The sequence below is a fragment of the Paroedura picta genome, chromosome 15, assembly GCF_049243985.1.
Source record: "Paroedura picta isolate Pp20150507F chromosome 15, Ppicta_v3.0, whole genome shotgun sequence".
Classification (NCBI taxonomy): domain Eukaryota; kingdom Metazoa; phylum Chordata; class Lepidosauria; order Squamata; family Gekkonidae; genus Paroedura; species Paroedura picta.
Window position 1 is genome coordinate 27,376,274 of NC_135383.1, and position 25,592 is coordinate 27,401,865.

Below are 25,592 nucleotides of genomic sequence, written 5' to 3' on the forward strand. Positions count from 1 at the left end.
GGCATGGCCTTATCTACATACCACTTGTCCTGGAACTGGAATCCCAGCAAACAATAGTCCTCCGGGTGGATGGGCAGGAGCCGGAATGCTGACTGCACGTCGCATTTTGTGAGTAATGCGCCGCGGCCGCGAACCATGGCAACGGCCGCATCAAGTGGTGTGTATTTTACTGCACACAGTTCCGGAGAGATGTAATCATTTACGGACCCGCCCCTCGGGTAAGATAGGTGCTGTATAAGGCGGAACTCCCCCGGTGTCTTCTTGGGTACGACAACCAGCAGGGAAATCCTCAGGTTTGACAGCGGCGGATCATCGAATGGGCCTGCTATTCTCCCAGCCGCCCTTTCCTTAGCTAGTTTCACCGCCACCACATCCAGCATCTTCCGTGCTGACCGCAGGTTGCCACTCATGGATGCTACCCGCTCGCCAGTGTAGGGGATCTGGAAACCCTCGGTGAAACCATTCGCGAGATAAATGCTGGCTGTTTTGTTGGGGTAATACCTAAGCCAGTCCAGCAATGTGTGCAAGTTGATGGGTGAAGGAGCCAAACCCTGCAACTGGCCGTCGGGTTCACGCTTTGGCGGGTGATGGACCCCAGGCGGAGCCTCCCCGTCCTTGAACCAGCCCCGGGGTTCCCTGTGCCTGTCGCTGACACCGGCTTCGTCCAACATGCGTTTTGTGTTGCGCCTCCGGTTCTTCATCCATGGGGGAATCCCCAGGAAGAAGGTGGCCTCAATCCAGTACCACCCATCGTGTACTGTGCTGTCACCCTCTTCCCACGTTGATGACTCACCATTGGACGGGCTATGCCGCGAAGACCGCCTCCTTTTGTGTGCCTTGCTCTGAGTCTGCCTCCAACATTTTTCGCTGTGCCCTGCCGAGGCCTCCCGCTTATCAGCCTCAGAGCTCCGCTCCGGGCTCCTGGAAGAAGAACTCCTGTGGCAGGGCAGACTTCGGCACCTTGAAGGCCTGTTTGTAAAGAGGGCCAAAGCCTTGGTGTACCCGGCCCAATAATCTGATGATTTAGGAGAATTGCCCTATCTGAAGAAGTGGAGCAGGATCGGCACGTGGGGGTATCCCAGTGGGACTCAATCCAGTGAGACTCTCCTCGCCCCAGAAGAGGACCCGCTGGAACGGGCCCCCTCCTCCCCCAGCTCCGTCTCGGCCTGCATAGCGGTGAGGGCGAACGAGGTCTGCCCAGTCTGCGGATAGTGCGGTCATCCCGGTCTCACCGTCCACTGGCGCAGGACCTGGATGACCATCTGGAGCCGGAATACGCGGGTGCCCTGATACGAGGCCGAGGAGAGGCCCGGGAAGTGCCCTGTACCTCCCCCGGAGAGGGTGATGGCGAGTGTGGCTGCGCGCACCCTTCGGCTTGGGGGGCAGGCTCACGGATGCCACCGCGCCCGCCTCCGTGGGGCGAGCGAGACTCCGCCTGCCCCCCCTAGCTCCTCGACCTGGGAATGGCTGCTGCCCAAGCCCAGCTGGCTTTGATTGCACTGGCTCTCTTCCTCCCCCGCTCCTCCCCGCCTTGTGCAGGCTCCTGCGAGCGGGTGGGTGCCCGTTCCATGGAGGGCCCCACACTGGGCGTTGTTGCCTGCCTGTCTCTAGGATGCCCGCTGGGTACCCTGTCCCGCCCCCTGGGTGCCAGGCTCCTGGCTGCCCTCTTGGACCTGGTAGTGCACGGGAAAAGGTCCCTCTCCCCCCCAGGGCTTCCCTGAGGTTCCCTGTCCTTCGGGGAGCCTCCCAAGGTTGCTGCCCCATCCCCGTGGCTGCCTCTGCTGCGGGGCTTGCGCCTGCTGGAAGCCCCTCGGGCCGCAGTTCGCCTGCTTCGCTGTTTCTTCCCTCCAGCAGTGAGGCTGGCCAAAGCAGTATTTTAAATGAGAAGGGGCTTTTCTATCAGCCCCCCCACACACACACACTCAAAAGGAAAGTACCCCCACAGACTCCTCTGCGTTGCTTTCGGAAATGCCTCCTCCCCTCAGTCGGGCTTTTAGAGGCTCCTTCACAGCAGGCCTAAAGGGAGGCGGAGGGGGGAGGGAGAGCACTCACCAGCCTCCTACCAGCTCTGTCAGTGGTCTGAGGCAGTGAGGGAAGTTGTTGGATGTGACAGGCCTGTGCAGCCCTTTCTACCTGGGGAGCTGATCTTTACACTCTGCAGATGAGCTATAATTCCAGGAGCTCTCCAGGCCCCACCTGGAGGTTGGCTACCCCTAGGTTGGAAATATTCCTGGAGGTTTGGAGGTGAGACTTCAAAATGGTACAATGCCTCAGAGTCTGGCCTTCAAAGGAGCCATTTTTGCCTGCAGAGCAGATCATTATAATCTATAGCTGTGGTTCTCAACCTTCCTAATGCCGCAACCTTTTAATACAGTTCCTCATGTTGTGGTGACCCCGAACCATAAAATTATTCTTATCATTGTAATCCTTTTGTCTGGTTTTGCCTGAAGAATATGGCTGCTTTCTTGGGATGCCAGCCTCCAGTTGGGCCCTGGGGATCCCCTGGAATTACAGCTCATCTCAAGACCATAGAGATGAGTTCCCCCTGGAGAATAGGTCTCCTTTTTCAGATGCCAGCCTCCAGGAAGGGCCTGGAGATCCCCTGTAATTCCAGCTCCTCTCCAGGCAACAGAGAGCAGATCCATCGGGGGGTAAGGGCTGCTTTCTCAGGATGCCAACCTCCAGGTGGGGTCTGGGGATCCCTTGAAATTACAGCTCCTCTGCAGGCCAGATAGAGCAGTTCTGATGGAGAAAACGGCTGCTTTGAAGGGAAGAGAGACTGTATAGAATCATCCCCCACTGAATCCCCTGTCCTCCCCAGGTTCCAAGCCTTTTCCCCCAACTAATATTCATATACTAGGTAAGTAAACTTAATGAAATACATAAATACACAATATCATTACATATACCTATATTCATAATAATATTCCAAACAAATGTTTTTTAAAGAGTTATGTATTATTTATAAATACCTGATCATATTAGTTCACTCATTTATTTTCAAATTATCTTCTCAGTTTTTTCCCTATCTAAGTGGGGTTTATTGGGGAGGGAAATTTTATCATTTCTACTATGAATAATTTATCTATAAACCCAAACCCAATGGTATAAACTTACCTACCTACTGGTATCAATCTTACCGCCTTCCCTCGCTTCAGAGATTCTCTGATTCAAACTTGGTCCTCTTGGCACTGCTGCAGTGGCACTGGTTCTGCTGAGCAGTATTGCAATAATTCCCCAGCTGGCTGGTCTTGCATAAATGCCTCTCAATTTCACTACAGATATTTTCTGAGTTTCTGAATCCTAGCCCTTTTATCCCACCATATGAAACAATGGACGTTGGATGGGAGCACCCACTTTGAGTGCCCGTAAAATTGGTCCTCCTTGTCCAATTCTTTTGAAATTTGGGAATTCTTTTAAGGAGAGACTTCAGCAGCTATGCTGCAAATTTGGTGTCTCTAACCCAAATCCTCACCCAACAAATCACTGAATAGACAGGCAAAATTTCCCATTTACTTTAATGGACCCATAAATTATAATGTGGCTGAATCGATTGGATGTACCTTGAATCTGTATCCCTATATCAGAAATGGAATCCGGGGAATTCAGGCCAAATCCAAAAAGTACATTTGGGGGGGGTGGAGGGGCTGTGCATATCCCCACATGAGAGTGAGACCCCTTGAACTCGAGCGGGAGTTACTGTGGAATCAATAGGACATCAAATTGGGTTAAGACCAACAAGGATTTATTCAGGGCATGAGCTTTTGGGTACAAGAACTCTTCCTCAGACTAGTTTATCTGGATTTCAATAAAGCTTTTGATAAAATTCCACATGATATTCTTGTTGACAAGTTGGTATAATGCGGTATGGATCCTAATTCTGTCAGATGGATCAATAACTGGTTGAAAAGTGATTAAAAGGGCTAATGGGATTTTGGGCTGTATCAAAAGGAGTATCGTGTCCAAAACATGGGACGTGATGGTACCGCTGTACTGGTTTGGCCTCACTTGGAGTACTGTGTTCAGTTTTGGACACCCCAGTTGAAGAGGGATGTAGACAAACTGGAACATGTCCAGAGGAGGGCAACAAAGTTGGTGAGGGGTTTGGAGACCAAGTCATATGAAGAAAGGTTGGGCGAGTTTGGTCTGTTTAGCCTAGAGAGGAGACGACTGAGAGGAGATCTGATAACCATCTTCAAGTATTTAAAAGGGTGCCATATAGAGGAAGGAGCATAGTTGTTCTTTTTTGCCCCACAGGGATGGACCAGAACCAATGTTATGAAATTAATTCAAAAGAAATTCCATCTAAACATCAGGAAGAAGTTCCTGACAGTTAGAGCGGTTTCTCAGTGGAGCAGGCTTCCTCGGGAGGTGGTGGGCTCTCCATCTTTGGACATATTTAGACACAGGCTAGATAGCTATCTGAGGGAGAGGCTGATTCTGTGAAGGCTCAAGGGGGTGGCAGGTTACAGTGGATGAGCAATAGGGCTGTGAGTATCCTGCATAGTGCAGGGGGTTGGACTAGATGACACATGAGGTCTCTTCCAAATCTATTATTCTATGATTCTTAAACCATACATTGAGCATGAGTCAGCAGTGTGACTTGGTGGCTAAAAAGGCAAATGGGATTTGGGGCTACATCAGAGTACAGGAGATGCTGATTCTGTGAAGGCACAAAGGTTTGGCAGGTTACAGTAGATGAGCAATAGGATTGTGAGTGTCCTGCATAGTGCAGGGGTTTGGACTAGATGACACATGAGGTCTCTTCCAACTCTATTACTCCATGATTCTATGATTCTATGATATTGTAATAGATTTGATTAGTTTTGGTGTCCTTGCAGGTCAGCTCTTAGATATAGACATATTCTTGTTCTTTAATTGCTTTTGTTTATCAAGGTATTTTTCAAAGAGCCACTCTTGCTTTTCTTGCTCCTTAGCTCTTTCTGACTTTTGTTTGTGGAACTGACCTTGAGATGGTTGTTGTTGTTTTGTTAATCAACAATAGTTCCCTAGAAAAATGACTGTATTTTCCAAACAAGTTTCAGGTCAGTCCAGAGAAAAGTCAGAACTGTAGTTAGCACAAATTCATATAGTCCATGCCAAGCAGGACCAGAAGACAGTTGGATTTATGGTGGATCATGTTGCATGGGAATGAAGCTAGCCAATCATGGGGTAATGATATCGTAACCCCAGGAGCGAGCAGTACTAATAAGCCAGTAACCCTGGGAGTGGCAGCATACAAATTCAAATATAGAAATAAACAAATGAGGTCATGTGATGTGACTCTTCACTCAAGGTTTTGCTGCTGGTGGAACAGATCTACTACTGCCCTGGAGGATCCTTGATACAACATTTGTATTTTGCATCCTGCGTATTAGCTTTCCTTCCACTGCACTGGCACTCACCTGTTTATTAATTTAGTTTGCCACTCAGTTGCTGCTGTAGCCAAGTTTGAGTCCCAGCAGGGGTTGTAATTGCTGTCATGTAAGTAAAGCAGGCTTTTGTGAAACCCTTGGGTTTCTCTCTGGAAGAGTTTCTTGAATGGGTGGGAGTTATATATATACACACAAAAATATTTAAAATGTATTGTGTCAACCCCCCCAAAAAATGTCCAGTCATGGGCCTGGAGGGGGGAAAGGAAAAGGGAGGGTGGACATGTACACAGCTATGCTTCCCAACCATATTCTGTACAATCATGCCACTACTAGGGTTTCTCAAGTCTGAAGAAATGGGAATTGAGATAACTAGAGCGAGTTTAGAGGATGTCTCGCAAGGAAGAATCAAGAACATAGAATGCAGATGAGAGCCTATGAGAAGGTGGGGAAGTCAGTGAAATGCAACTTTTACTCAATTTGCATCGTGTCTGTACGCTCACACCCAGCTCAATTATTCAGGTTAGTTCAATTCCTCACTGCCCTTGATGACGGGTGCCAAAATAATAGCCAATTGGACATCAGCTGTGAGGCATTTGCGACCCATTTCACAGATAAAATCTTGACTACAACTTTAGACATAGAAAACGAAGTAGAGGCCCCTTGGCCATCTTCAGAGAGAACAGTGAGAGCATTTCCGCACCCTTTAAATATAGTGTGATGCTTAGCTTGTGAAGTTGTAATATTCTGGCCCCTTCACATGACATTGCCAACATCTAGCATCTGGGCAGTAACTGACCAACTACATCCTCCATTTTAAAGCACTAGTTGGTGAATCCCAAAAAGTGGATTCACCAACATATTTAGTGCTACCTAATGGAGAGCAGCCAGCAGCCCGCAAACCAAAGACAGCTTTGGAGGCTCAAATGCTCGAAAGGCACCTGCCTCATCCCACCCTTGCTCCCACCCCCTCCTCTAGGGATGGGAATGTCATTTTAAAAATGTCTGACATCTTCAAATGCCCCTGCCACCCATATCAAGGGAACTCCACAGTGTGTGTGCATGTGTGTGTGTGCGTACATGTGTGCATGCATGCAGGGGAGGGGAAACAACTGCAGCAAGTCCTCACTGGATAGCATGTGTGTGTATGTGTGCACACACGTGTGTGTTTGTGCGTGAAGGTGGAGGCAGCGGCAGCAGAAAGAAGTTTTTTTCCCAATTGAACTGCCTGGAAGAACAAATAAGCCTTCAGATGTGCAGGCAAAAGCAAATTTGTTCCAAAATGTTCTTCCCTGACTCCCCTGCAAGTTTCAAGAGGATTGGACCTGGGGGTCCCATCCTAGGGGCTCCGAAAAAGGGTGCCCCTAGCCGCATCATTGTAGCCTATGGTGGGAAATTCCAATTGCCCATGTAATTGGGCCAGGGCCTTTTCAGTCCTGGCCCTCACCTGGTGGAATTAGCTCCCCAAAGAGATCAGGGCCCTGCCGGAACTTCCACAATTCCACAGAGCCTGCAAAAAGTAGGTCTTCCACCAGGCATTTGCTTGAGGCCAGCTGACCCATAACATCCACAGGTCCCCCCCCCAGAACTGAGAGGTCAAGCCAACCAAGGGATTGTCAAAGTTATTGTTGTTGAAACACTGTCTGCGATGCGGCGAGGCTCTTCCCGGGGCCGGGAGAAGGCCCCCCCCCCCGGCCGAGACTTGCAGTCTTCTCCCGGCCCCGGGAAGAGCTTTGCCGTGTCTGCCCCCCCCTACCCGGCTGAGACTTGCGGCAGGACCTCCACGAGTGCTCCTGATGGACTCCCCGGAGCGCTCCTCGGAGGATGGGCCAAGTAGCCAATGGGGAGCTGCGCTTCGCAGCTCCTGATTCGCCCCTCCGAGTTTTTATCCCGGACAGGGCCCGCCCTAACTCCTCCCCACTTGCCCTTACTCCTTTATTCCTACCGCTCCGCAGGAGCGGTTTAAAGATGTTACCAGTAGAAATTATGGGAAGAGTATTGGAAAAATGGCACTCTGGTATTAACAAATTTATATGGAACGGGAAAAGACCAAGAATTGCCTTTAAAACATTACAAGATGAAAAAAGGAGAGGAGGACAAGGAGTTCCAAACCTAAAGCTGCACTCGTGTACATAGGGGATTGGATATGAGAGCCACAATTAAGAAAACATATTTGAAAAAGAAGCCTTAGGCAACAGTTTCCTTGAAAGACTTTGGCCGACAGGAATGCAAAAAAAAAAAGACACCTGGGAACTCTTGGATTGATGGACTGTTAAAAATTTGGACAAAGTATGGTAGCAGATTATCTCCAACGCCATCTATATTAAAATCACCAATTGAAGCTCATTTCAGCAAAGCACAACAAAAAAGATTGACTTGTCTACGATATAAAGAACTTTTAACAAAATCTGGCAAGCTCAAAGAAAGACATGTTTAGAGAAAGAAGGAGTGGAAATCCAATGGATGGAATATAACCAACTCCTATCTAGGTTCAAAGCAGAATTCCAGCATCCATTAAACTTAGAGGCTCCAATACCAGAATTTGAAAACCTATTAATCCAAGAAAAACCACACCTACAAGGACTAATATATAAACTCTTATTGAAATATGAAACTGAGATGGAACAGATAAAATCATGCATGATCAAATAGATGCAAAGCTTCGAGACCCAAGTGACCTTAGACTAATGGGAATATATATGGACTAGAATTCCAAAGCTCACTAACAGTCAAATTCTTAGTGAAAACTGGTACAAAATGTTCTATAGGTGGTATGTAACACCAAAAGTGATTGCTGCAATTGCAAAAAGTTGTGATAATAAGTGTTGGAAATGTGCAGATAAAGTAGGTTCTTTCTATCACATGTGGTGGAAATGTGAAAAAATGTATAAGTACTGGGCTAATATGAGCCTCTTGTGGCGCAGGGTGGTAAGGCAGCAGAAATGCTATCTGAAGCTGTCTGCCCATGAGGCTGGGAGTTCGATCCCAGCAGCCGGCTCAAGGTTGACTCAGCCTTCCATCCTTCCGAGGTCGGTAAAATGAGTACCCAGCTTGCTGGGGGGTAAACGGTAATGACTGGGGAAGGCACTGGCAAACCACCCCGTATTGAGTCTGCCATGAAAACGCTGGAGGGCGTCACCCCAAGGGTCAGACATGACCTGGTGCTTGCACAGGGGTTACCTTTACCTTTACCTTACTGGGCTAATGCAGAAAATGTGGGATTTTAACTTTCCCATGAAGCCTGAATATATGCTACTAAGTTTACCACTGCAGTGCCTCCCAACACACACAAGAAGTCTATTATTCTATGCGACGACGGCAGCAAGATTAGTGCTGGCTAGAAAATGGAAAACGCATGAGCTACCGTCAATAGAAGACTGCTTGAGCAAATTGGCGGATCTCACCAAGATGGCTAAATTGACATTAATGGTTTATGGAAAATCAGAAGAAGCCTTTCAGAAACAATGGGGTCCTTATCTGAACTATCTAAAAAGTTAAATCAGATGGGGAAAGGAGCAGGTTCTAATATGCTTAGATTCTAAACAATTGCTTCACTAATGTTTATTATATGTATCTACTGTATTTTCTGGAAAAATAAAAATTATATATATAAAAAAGAAAACGAAGATCATAGCATCTGTCCCTCTAAATTCCTGGCAAATAGATGGGGAGGAAATGGAGATAGTGACAGATTTTATTTTGCTGGGCTCCAAGATCACTGCAGATGGGGACTGCAGCAAAGAAATTAAAAGACGCTTGCTCCTGGGGAGGAAAGCTATGGCAAATCTAGACAGCATCCTAAAAAGGAGAGACATCACCCTGCCAACAAAAGTGCGTTTAGTCAAGGCTATTGTCTTCCCAGTTGCAATATATGGCTGTGAAAGTTGGACCATAAAGAAGGCCGAGCGTCAAAGAATTGAGGCTTTTGAACTCTGGTGCTGGAGAAGACTCTTGCAAGGCGAACAAACTAGTCAGTCCAAGAGGAGATCAGCCCTGACTGCTCCTTAGAAGGCCAGATCCTGAAGATGAAACTGAAATACTTTGGCCACCTCACGAGAAGGAAGGACTCCTTGAAGAAGAGCCTAATGCTGGGAGCGATCGAGGGCAAAAGAAGAAGGGGACGACAGAGAATGAGGTGGCTGGATGGAGTCACTGAAGCAGTAGGTGCAAACTTAAATGGACTCCAGGGAATGGTAGAGGACAGGGAGGCCTGGAGGATCATTGTCCATGGGGTCGCGATGGGTCGGACCCGACTTCGCACCTAACAACAACAAATAAATTGTTCAGAAAAAACATAATAGATCGAAGAGGTGGAGTGGCGCTCTTTGAGTGCGGTTCTCTAACCAATTCCCTATCCACCTGACTATCTGAAAATCCAGCTTGCAGTCCAATTTATCCATCAGAACATCATGGGGAACCTTATCAAAAGCTTTACTAAAATCCAAGTAAACAACATCAACCAAATTTCCCCGATCCAGCAAACCTGTTACTTGGTAAAAAAACAAAAAAACAGGTTGGTCTGACAGGACCTGTTGGAGACAAATCCATGCTGACTTCCTTGGATCACCAAATTGTCCTCCAGATGTTTGCAGATCACTCCCTTTAATATCTGCTCCATTATCTTTCCCACGAGGTCAGACTCACTTGTCTGTAGTTTCCCGGGTCATCCTTCCTCCCTTTTTTGAAGATCGGAATAACGTTTGCTCTCTACCAGTACTCCGGGATATCTCCAGTCCTGAAAAATGAACGAGACCTTGGGGTACTTAGAATCATAGAGTTGTAAGGGGCCATACAGGCCATCTAGTCCAACCCCTGCTCAACGCAGGATCAGCCAAAGCATCCTAAAGCATCCAAGGAAAGTGTGTATCCAACCTTTGCTTGATGACTGCCAGTGAGGGGGAGCTCACCACCTCCTTAGGCAGCCTATTCCACTGCTGAACTACTCTGACTGTGAAAAATGTTTTCCTGATATCTAGCCTATATTGTTGTACTTGAAGTTACTGCCTCTCCTCTGCAGCCAACAGAAACAGCATCCTGCCCTCCTCCAGATGCAGAACTTTACACTTATCTTTATTAAACTGCATCTTGTTCTCATTTGCCCATTTTTCCATTGTGTTCAGATCTCGTAGAACTCTGTCTCTATCTTCCGGAGTATTTGCCAGTCCTCCCAATTTGGTGTCATCTGCAAACTTGATGTGTAGTCCCTCCACCCCCTCATCTAGATCATTAATAAATATGTTAAAAAGTACCGGACCGAGCACCTAGCCCTGAGGTACCCCACTACTCACCTCTCTTCAGTCTGATGAAACACCATTGACAACAATTCTTTGAGTGCGGTTCTCTAACCCAGTGGTCCCCAACATTTTTATCACCGGGGACTGGTCAACGCTTGACAATTTTACTGAGGCCTGGGGGGGGGGTATAGTCTTTTGCCGAGGGACGTTGCTATTGCCGCCTGAGCCCCTGATCCACTTGCTTTCCCGCTGGTGCCCCTGATTTCCCACCACCCACTGGGGGGCACTGCCAACAGCAGGTGCGCAGTGCTACGCCAAGGAGGAGCCCCAGCCATAGTGGCCGCCGGAGAACACCAAAGGTGAGCTGGCAGCAGAGTGGCAGGGCAGTCCCCAAGGCAGCAGCTGGGGACGAGGACGAGGAGGAGCTGTGGCCAGGTACCAACTGATCCACGCCCCGGGACCGGTCTCCGGCCCAGGGGTTGGGGACCACAGGACTAACCAATTCCCTATACACCTAACCATCTGAAAATCCAGATTGCAGTCCTTCAATTTATCCATCAGAACATCATGGGGCACCTTATCAAAAGCTTTACTAAAATCCAAGTAAAAGAATTCAACCGAATTTCCTTTTGAAGTTCTCTGTTCATCCAAATAGGCTTCTTAGAGCTCCTGCAGTGTTTCGCCTTTCTGGGATAGTCATGGATTGAGCATGCAATAGCTCCTATTTGAATAGTGCCCACCCTTCACATGCTCCCTTCCCTTCCAGCATTCTCGTCCATAGTATGTCAGTCCTAGAGGAGATCTGCCCAGACTGCTCCTTAGAAGGCCAGATCCTGAAGATGAAACTCAAATACTTTGGCCACCTCATGAGAAGGAAAGGCTCCTTGAAGAAGAGCCTGGCAAGCAACACACCTCTCGGGTTAGGGGGTCGGGCCCAGCCACATGGCGATCCATTCCTCTTAGCAGGGAGTCTCCAATTACCAGTACTCTCCTTTTCTTTTTCTTCTCAACAGCATTTCCTTCTATCCTCGTGACCTCTTCACTTTGTCTTAGACTTTGTTTTGGGACCTCTTTGTTCGTTGCACCTCCTCTGCAAGGGCCTGAAATCTATTCTGGAGCTCCAAAGGCCCCAAGAACCGTCTCGCTCTACGCCGTTGAGTCTTTTTCCTAACTGTCTGCAGAGGCCCCGTAATGAGGTCAATCCGCTTATCCTCTTCAGGACTGGTTGTATCCACTCTATTCCGAGTTGCACAGCTCTGGTCTATGAACTCCGCCCCTTTCTTAATTTGGGTCAGAGTAATAATGCTTTCCCCCCAAAGTTTTACCAGTTTACACTTGGGGCAGATGTAGTCCATCTCATCTTCAGGGAGGAAGGCAATCATGTCACACTCACTGCAGATGATGGGACGAGTGCCCTGTAGGTCCATTGTAACTTCTATGCAGTGCGACTACTAGGGAAATATAATCTACTGATTCTAATTGCTAAGCCAAGAACCCCAGGGTAAGAGCCACAGGCCAAGAGCCCTTTGTCTCATACCTCTGGCGAGGAGCAGCCCTTTTTTATCCTCCCAGCAATCACCCAGCAATCACCTCACTCAGCACCACAATAGCCTCACCTGGTCAGCAGCAGCAACAGCACTCCTCAGCAGCTCCCTCCACGTGCTCTCAGTTGTGGATTGTAAACTAAACATGAGCAGGCAGTGTGATGCAGTGATAAAAAAGGCAAATGCCATTTTGGGCTGTATCATAGTCCCATTGTATACGGCACTGGTCAGACCACACCTGGAGTACTGTGTGCAGTTCTGGAGGCCTCACTTCGAGAAGGACGTAGATAAAATTGAAAGTGTACAGAGGAGAGCAACGAGGATGACTTGGGGCCAAGGGACCAAGCCCTATGAAGATAGGTTGAGGGACTTGGGAATGTTCAATCTGGAGAAAAGGATGTTGAGAGGGGACATGATAGGCCTCTTTAAGTATTTGAAAGGTTGTCACTTGGAGGAGGGCAGGATGCTGTTTCCATTGACTGCAGAGGAAAGGACACGCAGTAATGAGTTTAAACTACAAGTACAACGATATAGGCTAGATTTCACAGTCAGAGTAGTTCAGCAGTGGAATAGGCTGCCTAAGGAGGTGGTGAGTTCCCCCTCACTGGCAGTCTTCAAGCAAAGGTTGGATACACACTTTTCTTGGATGCTTTAGAATGCTTTGGGATGATCCTGCGTTGAGCAGGGGGTTGGACTAGATGGCCTGTATGGCCCCTTCCAACTCTATGATTCTGTGGTTCTGTGATTCTCTCCAGCCGTTCTGTTTCATCTTTTATGCATGCACCAGGTAGGCAGCAGACCTCTGAAGACAGCAAGTCTGGTCTACACACTTTGGCCTCTACGCCTCTCAGCTGGTAATCCCCAATTACCAGTACCCGTTTCTTTGTACCTTTGGGATCAGAATTCTCACTTGTGGGGCCAGTGAAGTGTTTGCTGGGCTTCGTGGGGTCTTCAGGGAAGAAGACCTAGAACTCTCACCTGTAACTTGGCTTTGAAGCATTAATGAGGTTTTTCACGGATAACGTCTTGTTGCCCTGCTCGAGTCTTGTTGCTCACACTTCCTGCCATGACTGATACAGTAAAGGAATTGGAGGCCACTTGGTCAGCTTGGAGGGAAATGTTTGATGGCTTCAAACGGCTCTCTGAGACCAAAATGGAGAAGTTGCTGGGGTTGGTGATGACAACCACTTGCCCCCTTGATCCCTGTCCAACTTGGCTGTTCAAGGATAGGAGGCCCTCTGGGAGAGATTGTCAACCTCTCCCTAGCTACTAGAGAGTTCCCAGAGACGGTGGTGTTCACCTTCTACTGAAGAAACCATTGCTGGATCTGTGGGACCCAGCAGACTATTGCCCAGTCTCACACCTTGCGTTTCTGGGTAAAGTTGTTGAAAAGGCCATCGACATTCTTGGAGGAAACTTTGGCACTCAACCCCTACCAGTCGGGCTTCTATCCTGGCCATGTGGAGGGGAGATAATGCTGTTCATCTTGTTAGATGATCTCTGGTGCCAGCTGGATTGGAGCAGCTCGGCTATCCTTGTGATCTGTTGGCCGCATTTTACATGGTCAACTCTGAGTTGTTAGCCTGCCGTTTCACTGAGGCTGGGATTCAGAGGACAGCCTTACAATGGCTGCGCTCCTTTATCCGGAACTGGACACAGAGGGTGGCAGTGGGGAAAGAGTTGTTGCATCCCTACCAATTCCCTTGTGGAGTACTCAGGGAGCGGTTCTCTCTTCCACATTGCTCAACATCTTTATACTCCCTCTGGCCCAGCTGGTCCAAAGTTATGGGCTGGGATGTCACAAATAAGAGGGTGACACCCAGCTCTATCTCTTGATGGTTGGAGATCTACTACCCACAACTGGCCAAACTACTCACAGATATATTTGCTGGATGTTTGGAAGACATAGCTGGACAGTTGGAGCAGGGCCGTCTGAAACTCAACCACTCCAAGATGAAGGTCCTGTGACTGGGCAGGAAGGCAGCAGAACAGGAAGTGCACCTGCCCACCTTAACTGGGATACAACTTAACATTTCACCGTCATTTCACCGTCAGCCCACCTTAACTGGGATACAACTTAACATTTCACTGTCAGCCAAGAACTTGGGGGTGAATCTGCATGCCTCCCTTTCCATGAAGGCCCAGATCATGAGAGTAACATGCACAACAATTTTCCACCTGCGCCAAGTGAAGCCACTAGTGCCCTATCTGCTTTCAAATTGCTTGGCCACAGTAATCCATTCAAGAGTGACCCCCAGGCTAGACTTCTGTAACTTGCTGTGCAATGCCCTGCCCTTGTCCCTAACCTGGAAATTGCAGCTGGCGGGGTCTTCATAAGAATCTTTTGGTGGGCCCACATCCAGCCAGTGCTGAGGCAGCTGCATTGGTTGCTGGTTGCAGCCCAGATCAGGTTCAACCTTTAAGCCCTCCATAGTCTGGGCCCCTCATATCTAGAAGAAGAATAAGAGTTGGTTCTTATATGCCACTTTTCTCTACCCAAAGTGGCTTACATTCACCTTCCTTTTCCTATCCCCACAACAGACACCCTGTGAGGTAAGTTATTTATTTATTATTATATTTATATACCGCCTTCCCCAAGGGCTCAGTGCGGTTTACAGAAAACAAGGAAGGATACAATTAACACATGGTAACAGGTAACAGTAACAGCAGTAATATTATAACAATAATAATTTAACATGATAATAACAATGATACATAAAATAGAAATTGTAAGAGCCTCAGCTCAACACTTACTGGACCCTGTGGGCAACCGATTAATGTTGGTCGTAGAGGGGGGGAGCTTGAGGGCCAACTGGAAGCGGTGGTTTGGTCGACCTCAATCAAATGCCTGGCAGAGGAGCTCCGTTTTGCAGGCCGTGTGGAACTGTTTAAGTTCTGTCAAGGCCCTGATCTCCTCTGGGATTCTCATTCCACCAGGTGGGGGCCAGAATGGAGAAAGCTCTGGCCCTGGTTGAGGTCAAGCGGGCTTCCTTGGGGGCAGGGACCACAAGGAGGTTGGAGGTAGTAGAGCACAAGGCTCTTTGAGGAGTGTAGATGGAGAGGCATTCTCTCAGGTATACTGGGCCCAGACCGCGTATGGCCTTAAAAGTAATAACCAACACCTTAAGCCTGATCCAGAATTCAACCGGGAGCCAGAGCAGCTGCTGGAGGATGGGTCGGATGTGGGACCTCTGAGGTGTTGCTGTGAGGACCCTGGCAGCCACGTTCTGGACTAGTTGCATTTTCTGGATCAAGGATAAGGGTAGTCCAGCGTAGAGTGAGTTACAGAAGTCCAGCCTAGAGGTGACCATTGCATGGATCACTGTGGCCAGGTGTTCCAGGGCCAAGTAGGGCGCTAGTAGCTTGGCTTGGCGATGGTGGTAAAATGCCAGCCGAGCTACCATCGTGATCTGAGCCTACATTGATAGGGAAGTATCCTTCCCTATCCAAGTTCCTGGCGGAGTGGGCCACTTTTAGCTGTACTCCATCCAAATTGGGTAGGCGCGCTTCCTCGCTTGGACCTTTCCTGCCCAGCCACAGCACCTCCGTCTTTGAAGGGTTGAGCTTCAGACGGCTCTGCTTGAGCCATCCCGTCACCGCTTCCAGGCAGCTGGCTAATGTTTCTGGGGGAAAGTCAGGGCGGCCATCCATCAGGAGGAAGAGCTGGGTGTCATCGGCATATTGGTCACAACCCAGCCCATACTTCTGCACTAGCTGGGCAAGAGGGCGCATAAAGATGTTAAATAGGGTTGGAGAGAGAATTGCCCCTTGGGGGACTCCGCAAGCCAGTTGGTGGCAGCTTGATGAGCTCTCTCCTAATGTTACCCTCTGTCCGCGATTCCAGAGAAAGGAGATCAGCCATTGGAGGGTATTCTCTCTGATCCCGGCATCGGCAAGGCGGTGAGCTAAAAGCTCATGATCTACTGTGTCGAACGCTGCTGAGAGATCTAGTAAAATAAGCACCGCCAATCCGCCACGATCCAGGTGGTGGCGGAGGTCGTCCATCAGGGCGACTAGCATTGTCTCTACCCCATGGCCAGGCCGGAAACCAGACTGGGATGGGTGTAGGACTGAAGCTTCTTCCAAGTATGTGGACAGTTGGTCCATGACCGCTTTTTCAAGCAATTTCCCCAGAAATGCTAAGTGCGAGACGGGACAATAGTTGGATGGCAGTCGTGGATCCAGAGAAGATTTTTTGAGTAGCGGGCGAACCACTGCCTCTTTTAGACTCTCCTGGAATTCTCCTGTTGAAAGGGAGAGAGGCTGAGAGAGCCCTGATATTACTGCTCAGAACAGCTTTATCAGTGCTGTAGTGAGGCCAAGGTCACCCAGCTGATTGCATGTGGGGGAGCGCAGAATCAAACCTGGCTCGCCGAATTAGATGTCTTAACCACTACACCAAGCTGGCTCTCTACGGCACCACCTATCTCCTTATGCCCCCTGCAGGACATTGCACTCTACTGGTATCAATCCATTGGATGGCCCTTGTCCAAGGGAGGTTCACCTGACCTCAATCAGGCCTTTTCGGTCCTGGCCCAGACCTGGTGGAATGAATTCCCCGGGAGAGCTGGGAGCCCTGACAGAACTTTGCCATTTCTGCAGTGTCTGCAAAATGGAGCTCTTCCACCAGGTCTTTGGTTGGGTCCAGTGCTGGTAGGATCTGGGCCCATTGCTGGTTAGCCAGGTCATCGCCCCCACCCCCAGTTGTTGTCCCCCTGAGTCGCTGTGTATTAAAAGGTCTGTTGAGACGAGGTGGGTGAGTGAGAATTTTTACCATCTATGGAGTTTTACATAATGGTTTTATGGGAATTTTATTGTTGGGCCAATTTTGGTACCTGCCACAAGCTGCTATATGAGAATGGTGGGATATAAATGGAAAAATAAAATAATAATAAAAATAAAATATCACAAAGTAGTAAGGGCAAACTTTTGAATACCCCACAACTCTTAATCAGGTATCTGAAGAAGTACACATGCACACAAAACCTTATACCCAGAGCTACACAGGACTCAAACTTTGTTCTGCTGCTTCAGACAAATACCCACCTAAAAAATGAGGACAGGGGAGGAAAGAAGACGCTAGAGGAGATGTTGCCAGAGGTGTCACAAGCCAGCAACTTCCTTTGCTTTGCTTTTCCACCCCAGGAACCTCTACGACATCCTGAAATCTAATTTATTTCAGTACTAGTAAAAAAGCCCATTGTATCCGAAATACAATGGGCGCTAGCAGACTGGGGCAGAATAAAAGGTGGCTTACCGTTGAGCGGGTGGGCTCCCTGGCAGCGTCTTCTGGCTGGTGGCCATTTTCTTTACAGAGGCGGCGTGTGCCGGGCCGCTAGGGGCCTGGGGAGCTGTTTTCTCCCTCCCCCCCCGATTTGGAAAAAAGCTCCCCAGGCCCCGGGGAAGGCGCTCCGTGGCTCTGCGAGCTGCGGAGCGCCTTTCCCGGGGCTTGGGGAGCCTTTTTCCTTCCCCCCGTTGCGAAAAAAAGCTCCCCAGGCCTCGGGGAAGGTGCTCCGCGGCTCTGCGACGCCGCGAGGCCACTCCGCGGGCCGGGAGAAGGCTGCGCGGCCGACCGCTCACCTGTGGCTGTCTGCGCGGCTCGGCTGAAGCAGGCAATGGGGAGCCGCGCTTTGCGCGGCTCCCCATTGCCTGCTTGGGGCGGGATGGACACTTGGAGGGGCCAATCAGGAGCCGCTTCGCGGCTCCTGATTGGCCCCTCCGGGTTTTTATCCCGGACAGGGCCCGCCCTAACTCCTCCCACAGTGCCCTTACTGCTTTATTCAGTCCGTGGCGCTCTGCGCCACGGGGCTGTTTAAAGATTGTATAATTTAATTAGAGTTATAGCATCATCTCTCCCTATGATTGGTAACTGTGGGTTGGGAAATTCCTGGATATTTGGGGAGTGGAACCTGATAACGGAAGGGACTCAACAGGGTGTAATGCCATAGAATCCACACACACATCTGATTTCCATGGTTCAGAGATCAGGTGGGAAAACTCCTGGTGCCATTTCCACACTCCCAGTTAGCACTGGCTATCAAGCTTGATTATGAGTTCTGGGGTTCTTGAAAGGTTGTGTTTACTATTATGACATTTTGGCTAGTCCTAACAAAAAAGGTATTTAATTAATATGGCTAGGTACTTTTTTGTTTCTATTAAGGAGAGTGGATTGGGAGAAGAAACAAGAGGCAGCTTTGTTACTTGGGCAAGTGGATGACTGAAAGGATATCCAGTTGAATGAGAGATGGCTGGGGAGAAATTTATTGTTATAGAGTTAACTTTTGAATAGGGGGTGTATGTGGCTTCTGCTTGATGCACAGTAGGCCCCATGCTCAATTCAGTTACAAGACTCAGATTATCAGACTAAGTTCTGCCTGAGAAACTATTTTCTCACTACAACACCTCTGGATTGACTTGATGTGCTATGCTTACAGTTCAATACTAGACAGGGTTAATACCCTTCGAAGTCTATTAGCTTCAATGGTTTTTAAGCTAGGGCAGGGGTGGGCAAACTGTGGCCCTCCAGATGTCTATGGACTACAATTCCCATGAGCCCCTGCCAGCATTTGCAGGGGCTCATGGGAATTGTAGTCCAGGGACATCTGGAGGACCATAGTTTGCCCACCCCTGAGCTAGGGTGTGACTCTTAGGATTGCATTTGTTCATTATTCAGTCTACATTCTACTTCAACAACTATTTCAAATACAGTTAGTTACCGGCTAGTATGGAGTGAATTCAAATGACTCGCAACCATTTAAAGCTTAATGCATGGTACTTGTATATAAGGGGAGATAATCTGCACTGCAGTTGAAACCCAGTGTAAACTTTCCCATTTCCTGGATTTCCAGTTGTCAAAGAGGTGGTAACGTTGTGCTTAATTGTGCAGGATGAAGGCGGTTTCCTTCCTGTGGAGGCTCCATGCAATAAGCTTTCAAGTGAATCTGGACTGTTTGAATCATCTTTTAAGGAGCCTCTGCTCCAGCTCTCAAAATATGCTGAAGATCCCTGGCCCCAGAGAGGTAAAGTTGGCCTCAACCAGAGCCTGGTCCTGGTCTGGTGGAACAGCCTCCCAGATGGAACCTGAAAGAGTTCTGCAGGACCTGCAAGACGGAGTTGTTCTGCCAGGCTTCTAGTTGAGGCCCCTATAACACCAAGGGTGTTACATACAGTCAGCCATTAAAGAGAGACAAATAAATAACATCAAGTGCCTTAAACATCTCATTGGCACTTTATTCTCTTCCCCACTTTGAGGATGGCATCGAGTACAAACTATCGTTTTATTTATTTGTTAACAGGTGCTCTCGGGCCACTCAACTCACGGCAGTTTATAATAGTTACCAATAAAACAGACTAAACTCGGACTAATCCCCATAAAATCCCAACCCAGCTCTCAGGGTAGGTGTTTAAGTAGATCCTTAGATGGATGGAGGATGAGAGGAAGGATCCCATTGATCTTCCCTATGCCTGGTGGAAGAGCTCCGTCTTGCAGGCCCTGTGGAACTGTGATAGCTCCAATTCCCCTTAGCTCTTCTGGGAGCTCATTCCACCAGCGAAGGCCCTGGCCAAGGCCAGGCAAATCTCACACAGGCCAGGGACCACCGACCTATTAAAACTTGCAGAGCGGAGGGCCCTGCAAGGAACATAAAGAGTTAAGACCATCCCGCAGGTACACTGGACCTAGGATGCAAATAGCCTTGAAGGCCAAGACCAGAACCTTGAACTTGATCTGAAATACAACTGGCAACCAATGCAGCTTCCGCAGCACTGGCTGGACTCTTCAAGAGTTACACAAATGTAACCTGGAGGTGACCATTGTGTGGATCACTGTGGCTAGGTGGTCCGGGGTCAGCTTGGTGAAGACGGAAAAATGCCGGTTGAGTTACCTTTGTGACCTGCACCTCCATAGACAAGGGGACATCAAAGATCACCCCAAGTTCCTGGTTGAGTATGAGATCTCCAGCTGCACCTTATCCAGGCATGGAAGGTACGTTTCCTGATCTGGGCTAGAGTGCGCATGTAGATGTTAAATAGTGTCGGAGAAAGTACTGCCCCCGTAGCACTCTGCACAAAAGCTGGAAACAGTGTGATTTGTTCTCATCCCACAAATCACAAATCTGTCTGTCATTCTGGAAGAGTCAAGCACTGTAAGGCTGTACCTCGAACTGCAGCCCTGGTGAGGTAGTGGGTCAGCAACTTGTAACTGACGTCAAGTGTTGAAGACAGGTCTAATAACATGAAGAGTGTCAAACCGCCTCTATCCAGTTGGCGTCAGAGGTTATCCATTAGGGTGACCAGCACTGTTTCCATCCCGTGGCCAGAGCAAAAGCCAGACTGCAACACCAAGTGCCGAAGTCTCTCAAAGTATGCCAGGAGCTGATCCATGGAGGCCTTTACAATTACCTTTCCTAGGAACACAAGGTGCAAAACGGGCCAGTAACTGGCTGAGACCTGTGGGTTTTTCAGTAGGGGGTGAATCATTGCTTCTATTAGTCCCTCTGGGCGCTCCCCTGACATTAAGGAGAGATTTATGATTTCCATGAGGAGACGACCTATCCTCTGGTCTCCAAGAATGTGATTTTGTCATATCTTGTAAACTATCCTTAGCTGATAAGAGAAAGGTGGCATAAAAATCTAATAAATAAATATGGTACCAAATTGTGCATATGATTAGCCTGCTCCATATTCCTTACTCCAGAAAACACAGTCTAGCAGAGTGGTTCTCAACCTGGGGGTCGGGACCCCTTTGGGGGGTTCAAATGACCCTTTCACAGGGGTCACGGCAGGGCAAGCTTGGCCGGGGGGGGGGTGCGCCTTCCAGACAACAGCCCTGTAGGGTAGATAAAGCGTTCATCTGTCTGGAGCAGTGGGAAATAGCGAGATCGGCATGGTGGGACAAGAGGCAGAACTGAACTCAGGAACCCTGGAAATAAAAACAATTTATATATAAATTTATATATAAATAAAAACAATTATATATCAACAATGGATCTTCACGCTGTCAGTTTCAGTATAATTTCTGTGAAAGAACACTTGCATGATTTTATGGTTGGGGGTTACGACAACATGAGGACTGTATTGAAGGGTTGCAGCATTAGGAAGGTTGAGAACCACCGGTCTAGCACAATAGCACCTTTGGACAGTTGTAACAAGCCAGGTTTTTTTTTGTAGGCAGCCTACTTTACTGTAAAAAGTGTTTTTTTAAAGACATAAATACATGTTTGTTGAGGTACAATGGGGAATTAAATTTAAGATAATAAAAAGATCAGAATTTCATCTCGTCATTGATCTGAAATTGGCTACCAGATTTGAGATTATATTTTTCCTTTTAGTGTTTATTTAAAATCAAGTCCTACTAGGTGTTTCAGGCATCTGAGAATGGATTCCAAAAACAGTACATTTTCATTTGGGGTAATTAAAATGTCAGAAAATGTTGAACCAAGAACTCCAAGTAAGTTTCTGATATTTTGCTCATCACAGCAACATTTTGCTCATCCCAATTTGTTCTAAAAGTTACCAATTAAACAATTTTCTTTAGATGAAATCTACCAATGTAACATTTCAGGCTTGTAGTCCTAACCTGTAATTCTTTGTGTTTTATTGAATATGGATGGATGGATGGATAGAATGGATGAAAGTGGAATTGTAATTAATTTGATTTCCCAACCTTGTTACTCCATGACATATGTATATCAGCTACAAGTAAACCTGCTTAAGTCTCTATGAGATGCAGAATCTTGGCAAAATAGGTTCCTGTTCAGCATAGAGATTCCAAGGATCAGATAGTAGGTGCCATGAACTGCAACCCTGGAGAACAGCTTCATTGTAGACAAGGCTGACCTTGAGAGATGTTTGATGTGACCTGTACATGTAGATTCTCCTGTTTGTTCCAATGAACTTGTGGTGTTCAGTGGTGGAATTTACCAGTATAATCCCACTCCACAAAAGCACATTCATATTCTTATGGGACATCAAAATAGGGCTGACATTGCTTACAGGAGAACTTTTAAGTCCACTAGCACGTTTAAGACCAACAAAGCTTAATTTTGGGCATTAGCCTTCAAGGCACAAACTTCGTCCATTGCTTCAGACCAACACGGAGCCCTATCTGAATCGATACTGCTTTCATTGCCATCCTGCACAGATTTACATCCTTCTCAACCCTTCTCAAGAACATCAACAGGAGCAGCAAAATCCCTTGGACCGCTCGATCCCTTCCTACGTGTTCTGGAAAACACATTTTACTGGGACGTTTTTCTGCGTCTCTGCGCACTGTGGTTAGAAACTATTGTGGCGGGCGCATTGATCCGACTGTTCCGCCTCCTGAGTTGCTTGTTTCTCCGGCTGGCGTTGCCGGGATCTGGCGGTTGAGACGCAGCCTTCCCTCCCATTCATAAAATAGGGGATTTTTAAAAACACTTTTTGTTCTCCCGGTCCCCGTTGGGAGCGGGCTCCTTCGCTTCAGGTCAACGTGAGGCAAATTCTGCCCCACAGAGGATTCCCGCGCGGGGGGGGGGGAGGGGAGGGGAGGGGGGGCGACCGCCAGGGCCGGCTGCCCTCAGCCACCATCTCCCTCTCCCGCGCCTCCATCTTCTCGGCGCTCCGTCCCCCCCCCCCCCCCGCACGCCAGGTCCAGAAGGAGACCGTCCCATTCCCACCAGGCGCAGGGGTGTCGTCCCCTCGCGGCCCCCTCCCCGCCTGCGACGCCCCCCGCCCCGGCCCCCGCTCCTCTATTCCTGCCCCCTCACGGCCCAGGGGGACGCGCGCTCCTCCCCCGGCCGCTTCTTTCTTCGGCCCACCCCTCGTTTTCTCCGCTCTGGCGATGGTACGGCCCGAGGGTTAGCGGAAGCGCGGCCGCTGTGGCGCTGCCATGTTGCGCCGCCTCCGCCTCCTCCGCCGCCGCCGCAGCACCACCATCCGCCACCGCCGCTGCTGCCGCCACCGCCGCCTGTGCTTTGTTGTCGGCTCCATGTAGCTGGGGGCCCGGGGGAAGGGGGGAAGGAAGGAGGGAGGGCGGAGGGAGAGGGCCGGGCGGGCGGGCGGGCGGCCGCAGCAGCGCGGCGGCGAGAGAGGGAAGGCGCGGAGGAGGAGGAGGAGGAGCCGCCGAGCAGGCAGGGCCGCTGGGCCTGAGGGGGGAGGGGGAGCCCCGATTGCCATCGCGCAATTAAAACGAGCCGGAGGCTTTTTCTCTGAGAGGGGGAGGGGAAGAATTACCGGAGAGGGCCCCCCCGCCCCCCCGCTCGCTTCCTGCAGCGCCCGCGCCGAGCCATGGAGGCCAATTGGACCGCCTTCCTCTTTCAGGTGAGGAGAAGCAACCAACGGCCCGCCGCCGCCACCATCGCGGCACCCCCCCAAAAAAAACAACCCCCCACCCAGAGGCCGTCCCCGCCCCGTGCGCCTGCCCCCCCCACCACCCACCAGGCCGCGCTGCGGGGGGGGGGGAGGGGGGCGCGGGCCGGCTCGGCTCTGTCAGGCGGAGGCGGCGCGCGTCTTTTTCCTTCCCCCATTCGGAACGGGGGGGGGGGGGAGGAGAAAATAGCGGGCGGGAGGGGCAGCTTGGAAGACTCCCCCTCGCCTCTCCTCATCCTTTTTCGGGCCGCTGTGAAGACCCCCCCCTTTTTTTTAAACTGCCTCGGCAAGGTTGCTTTTTATTTTTTGATAAAAAGAGGAGTCTAAAACTGTTTTTTTTTTGGGGGGGTGGACTTTTGGCATTTTGGCGTTTTGAGACTGATCGACGCTTTTATTATCCCCGTTTTCCGGGGGGGGGAGCATTTGGGCGATAGTCGTCTCCAGGTACTTATTTTTTTCCGCCACACAAACCCTCAGACTTGTCTTCTATTGCTGCTTCTCCCCTTCCCCCCTTTTTTTTTGGGGGGGGGCGTTGTTTACCTCCTGTAGTGCGTTCTTAGGTATGTTGACTCAGCTGAGTCTGGTTAAGTTCAGCGGGACAGGATCACTAGTCAGAGTTCAGGATTTCTTACTAAATCCCCCACCCCCCACACGGTAAAGGTTTTCTGCATTTGCTTCTCTTCCTATTTTTTTTTTTTTTTTTTGCTGCATCCTTTCTCCCACTAGGAATCTTACACTATTTTTCTCCTCAATCCCTAAAATGAGATTTATGCCCACTCTGTTCCTAGTGGCTGTTCCATCTATGTTATGTTTCCCTGCCTCCCCTGAAAAATGCAGCCTTTAATGGTGTTTTGTGAGTTAATCCTTTATTCTTTTCTGCATTCTTCAGTTTTTAACATCAGTGCTTCCCAGCTTCTCCCATCTGCTGCCTTCCCGTGGCTGCTTACTTTGTTTGCCACTGGGTTTTTTGCCTTCCCAATGTTGACCTCAACTCTCCTTTTTTGAGTACATTTTTGCCCACTCAGTGGTATTGATTTTTCATTTCTATTTGCATCCCCTTTCTTTCTGAAGAAAGATTGGCTTTCCCATGTTTTGCTTGTATGGTTATTCTTTTCTCCCTTGTATTCTGTTGTAACATTAATATTTTTTGCTGTCCCATCTTTAGACTGCTTTCTGCACCAATGTTTCCAGTTGTGTTTTGGATTTCTCACATGACGTAGCAATATTTTTCTTTTTCCTGTTAATGTTGTTATTGTTTTTCGGTTGGATCTTTATGGTTTTTCTCTGCTCCCTCCATTTACATTTAATTCTGTGCTGTTTTGTTCTGCCCCAGTTTTGCCTATTCCTATTTTTGCTTTTTATTAATCTCTGCATTTCCCTTTGTTTCCTCTTCCCACATTCCAAATATGCATATTTTCATGTTTGTTATTTTTTCCTTTTCATCACCACTCTTTTAAGAATTTGTCAACTTAGTTTTTCCTCTTTGTTCTGCTTTCTCATAAAAAAGTTATTTGCTTCCTTTTATCTACTTTTCTCCATAGCTGTTGACACTTAAATATATTTTGCTTCAGTGTGTTTGCCAGTGCTTTGTGGGTGGTTAGAAAAACTCTATCACCATTTTCATTATTTTAGTTTTATTTTTACATGGGGAATTTAAATCAGATTGAAAAGTATTAGAGGAAGGATACGTTTCAATTCAAACCAAACCTTGTTATTGGTATGTGGGTTAGGGATCCCCATCACTGTTTAGTTCCATATGCAAGTTTGAGAAGGAGTACTGTTAATTGAGTTATTAGCTGGAATTGATGGGCTTAACTAGAAAATGTTGATACAGACCATCTGTGGAGATGCTGGCGAGAATATATTCAGCCTTCTTACTAATTTACTAGCCTGCACTCAGACTTCAAAGAATAGATGCCCAAGAGGCATTTCTGACATTTGTTAGGTTGTTCCTTCAAGTCTGAATGAAAGTAAATGCCTGCTATTTAGTAACCCAGCTTGCCTTTAAAAAAATTGGTGAGCTGTTTCTTTCAAAGGATGCTTGAATATAATTTTTAAAGTAGTAAAAATGAAGCCACATATCCTGCAATTTGAGT

The 25,592-nt window shown here is 48.5% G+C and overlaps 1 protein-coding gene across 5 annotated transcripts in view; it reads left to right on the top strand.

The window, feature by feature from the left end:
• The first annotated feature begins 23,168 nt into the window (after positions 1-23,168).
• Positions 23,169-25,592, top strand: part of VEZF1 (vascular endothelial zinc finger 1) — a 30,251-nt gene continuing 27,827 nt past the window's right edge. For 2 of the 5 annotated variants that reach the window (XM_077312289.1, XM_077312290.1), the window contains exon 1: positions 23,169-23,448. In XM_077312289.1, coding sequence (XP_077168404.1) covers positions 23,416-23,448 — 33 coding nt within the window. In that variant the 5' untranslated portion in view covers positions 23,169-23,415. The remainder of the gene's footprint in view (positions 23,449-25,592) is intronic. The other 3 variants (XM_077312287.1, XM_077312291.1, XM_077312288.1) reach the window with 2 other exon arrangements.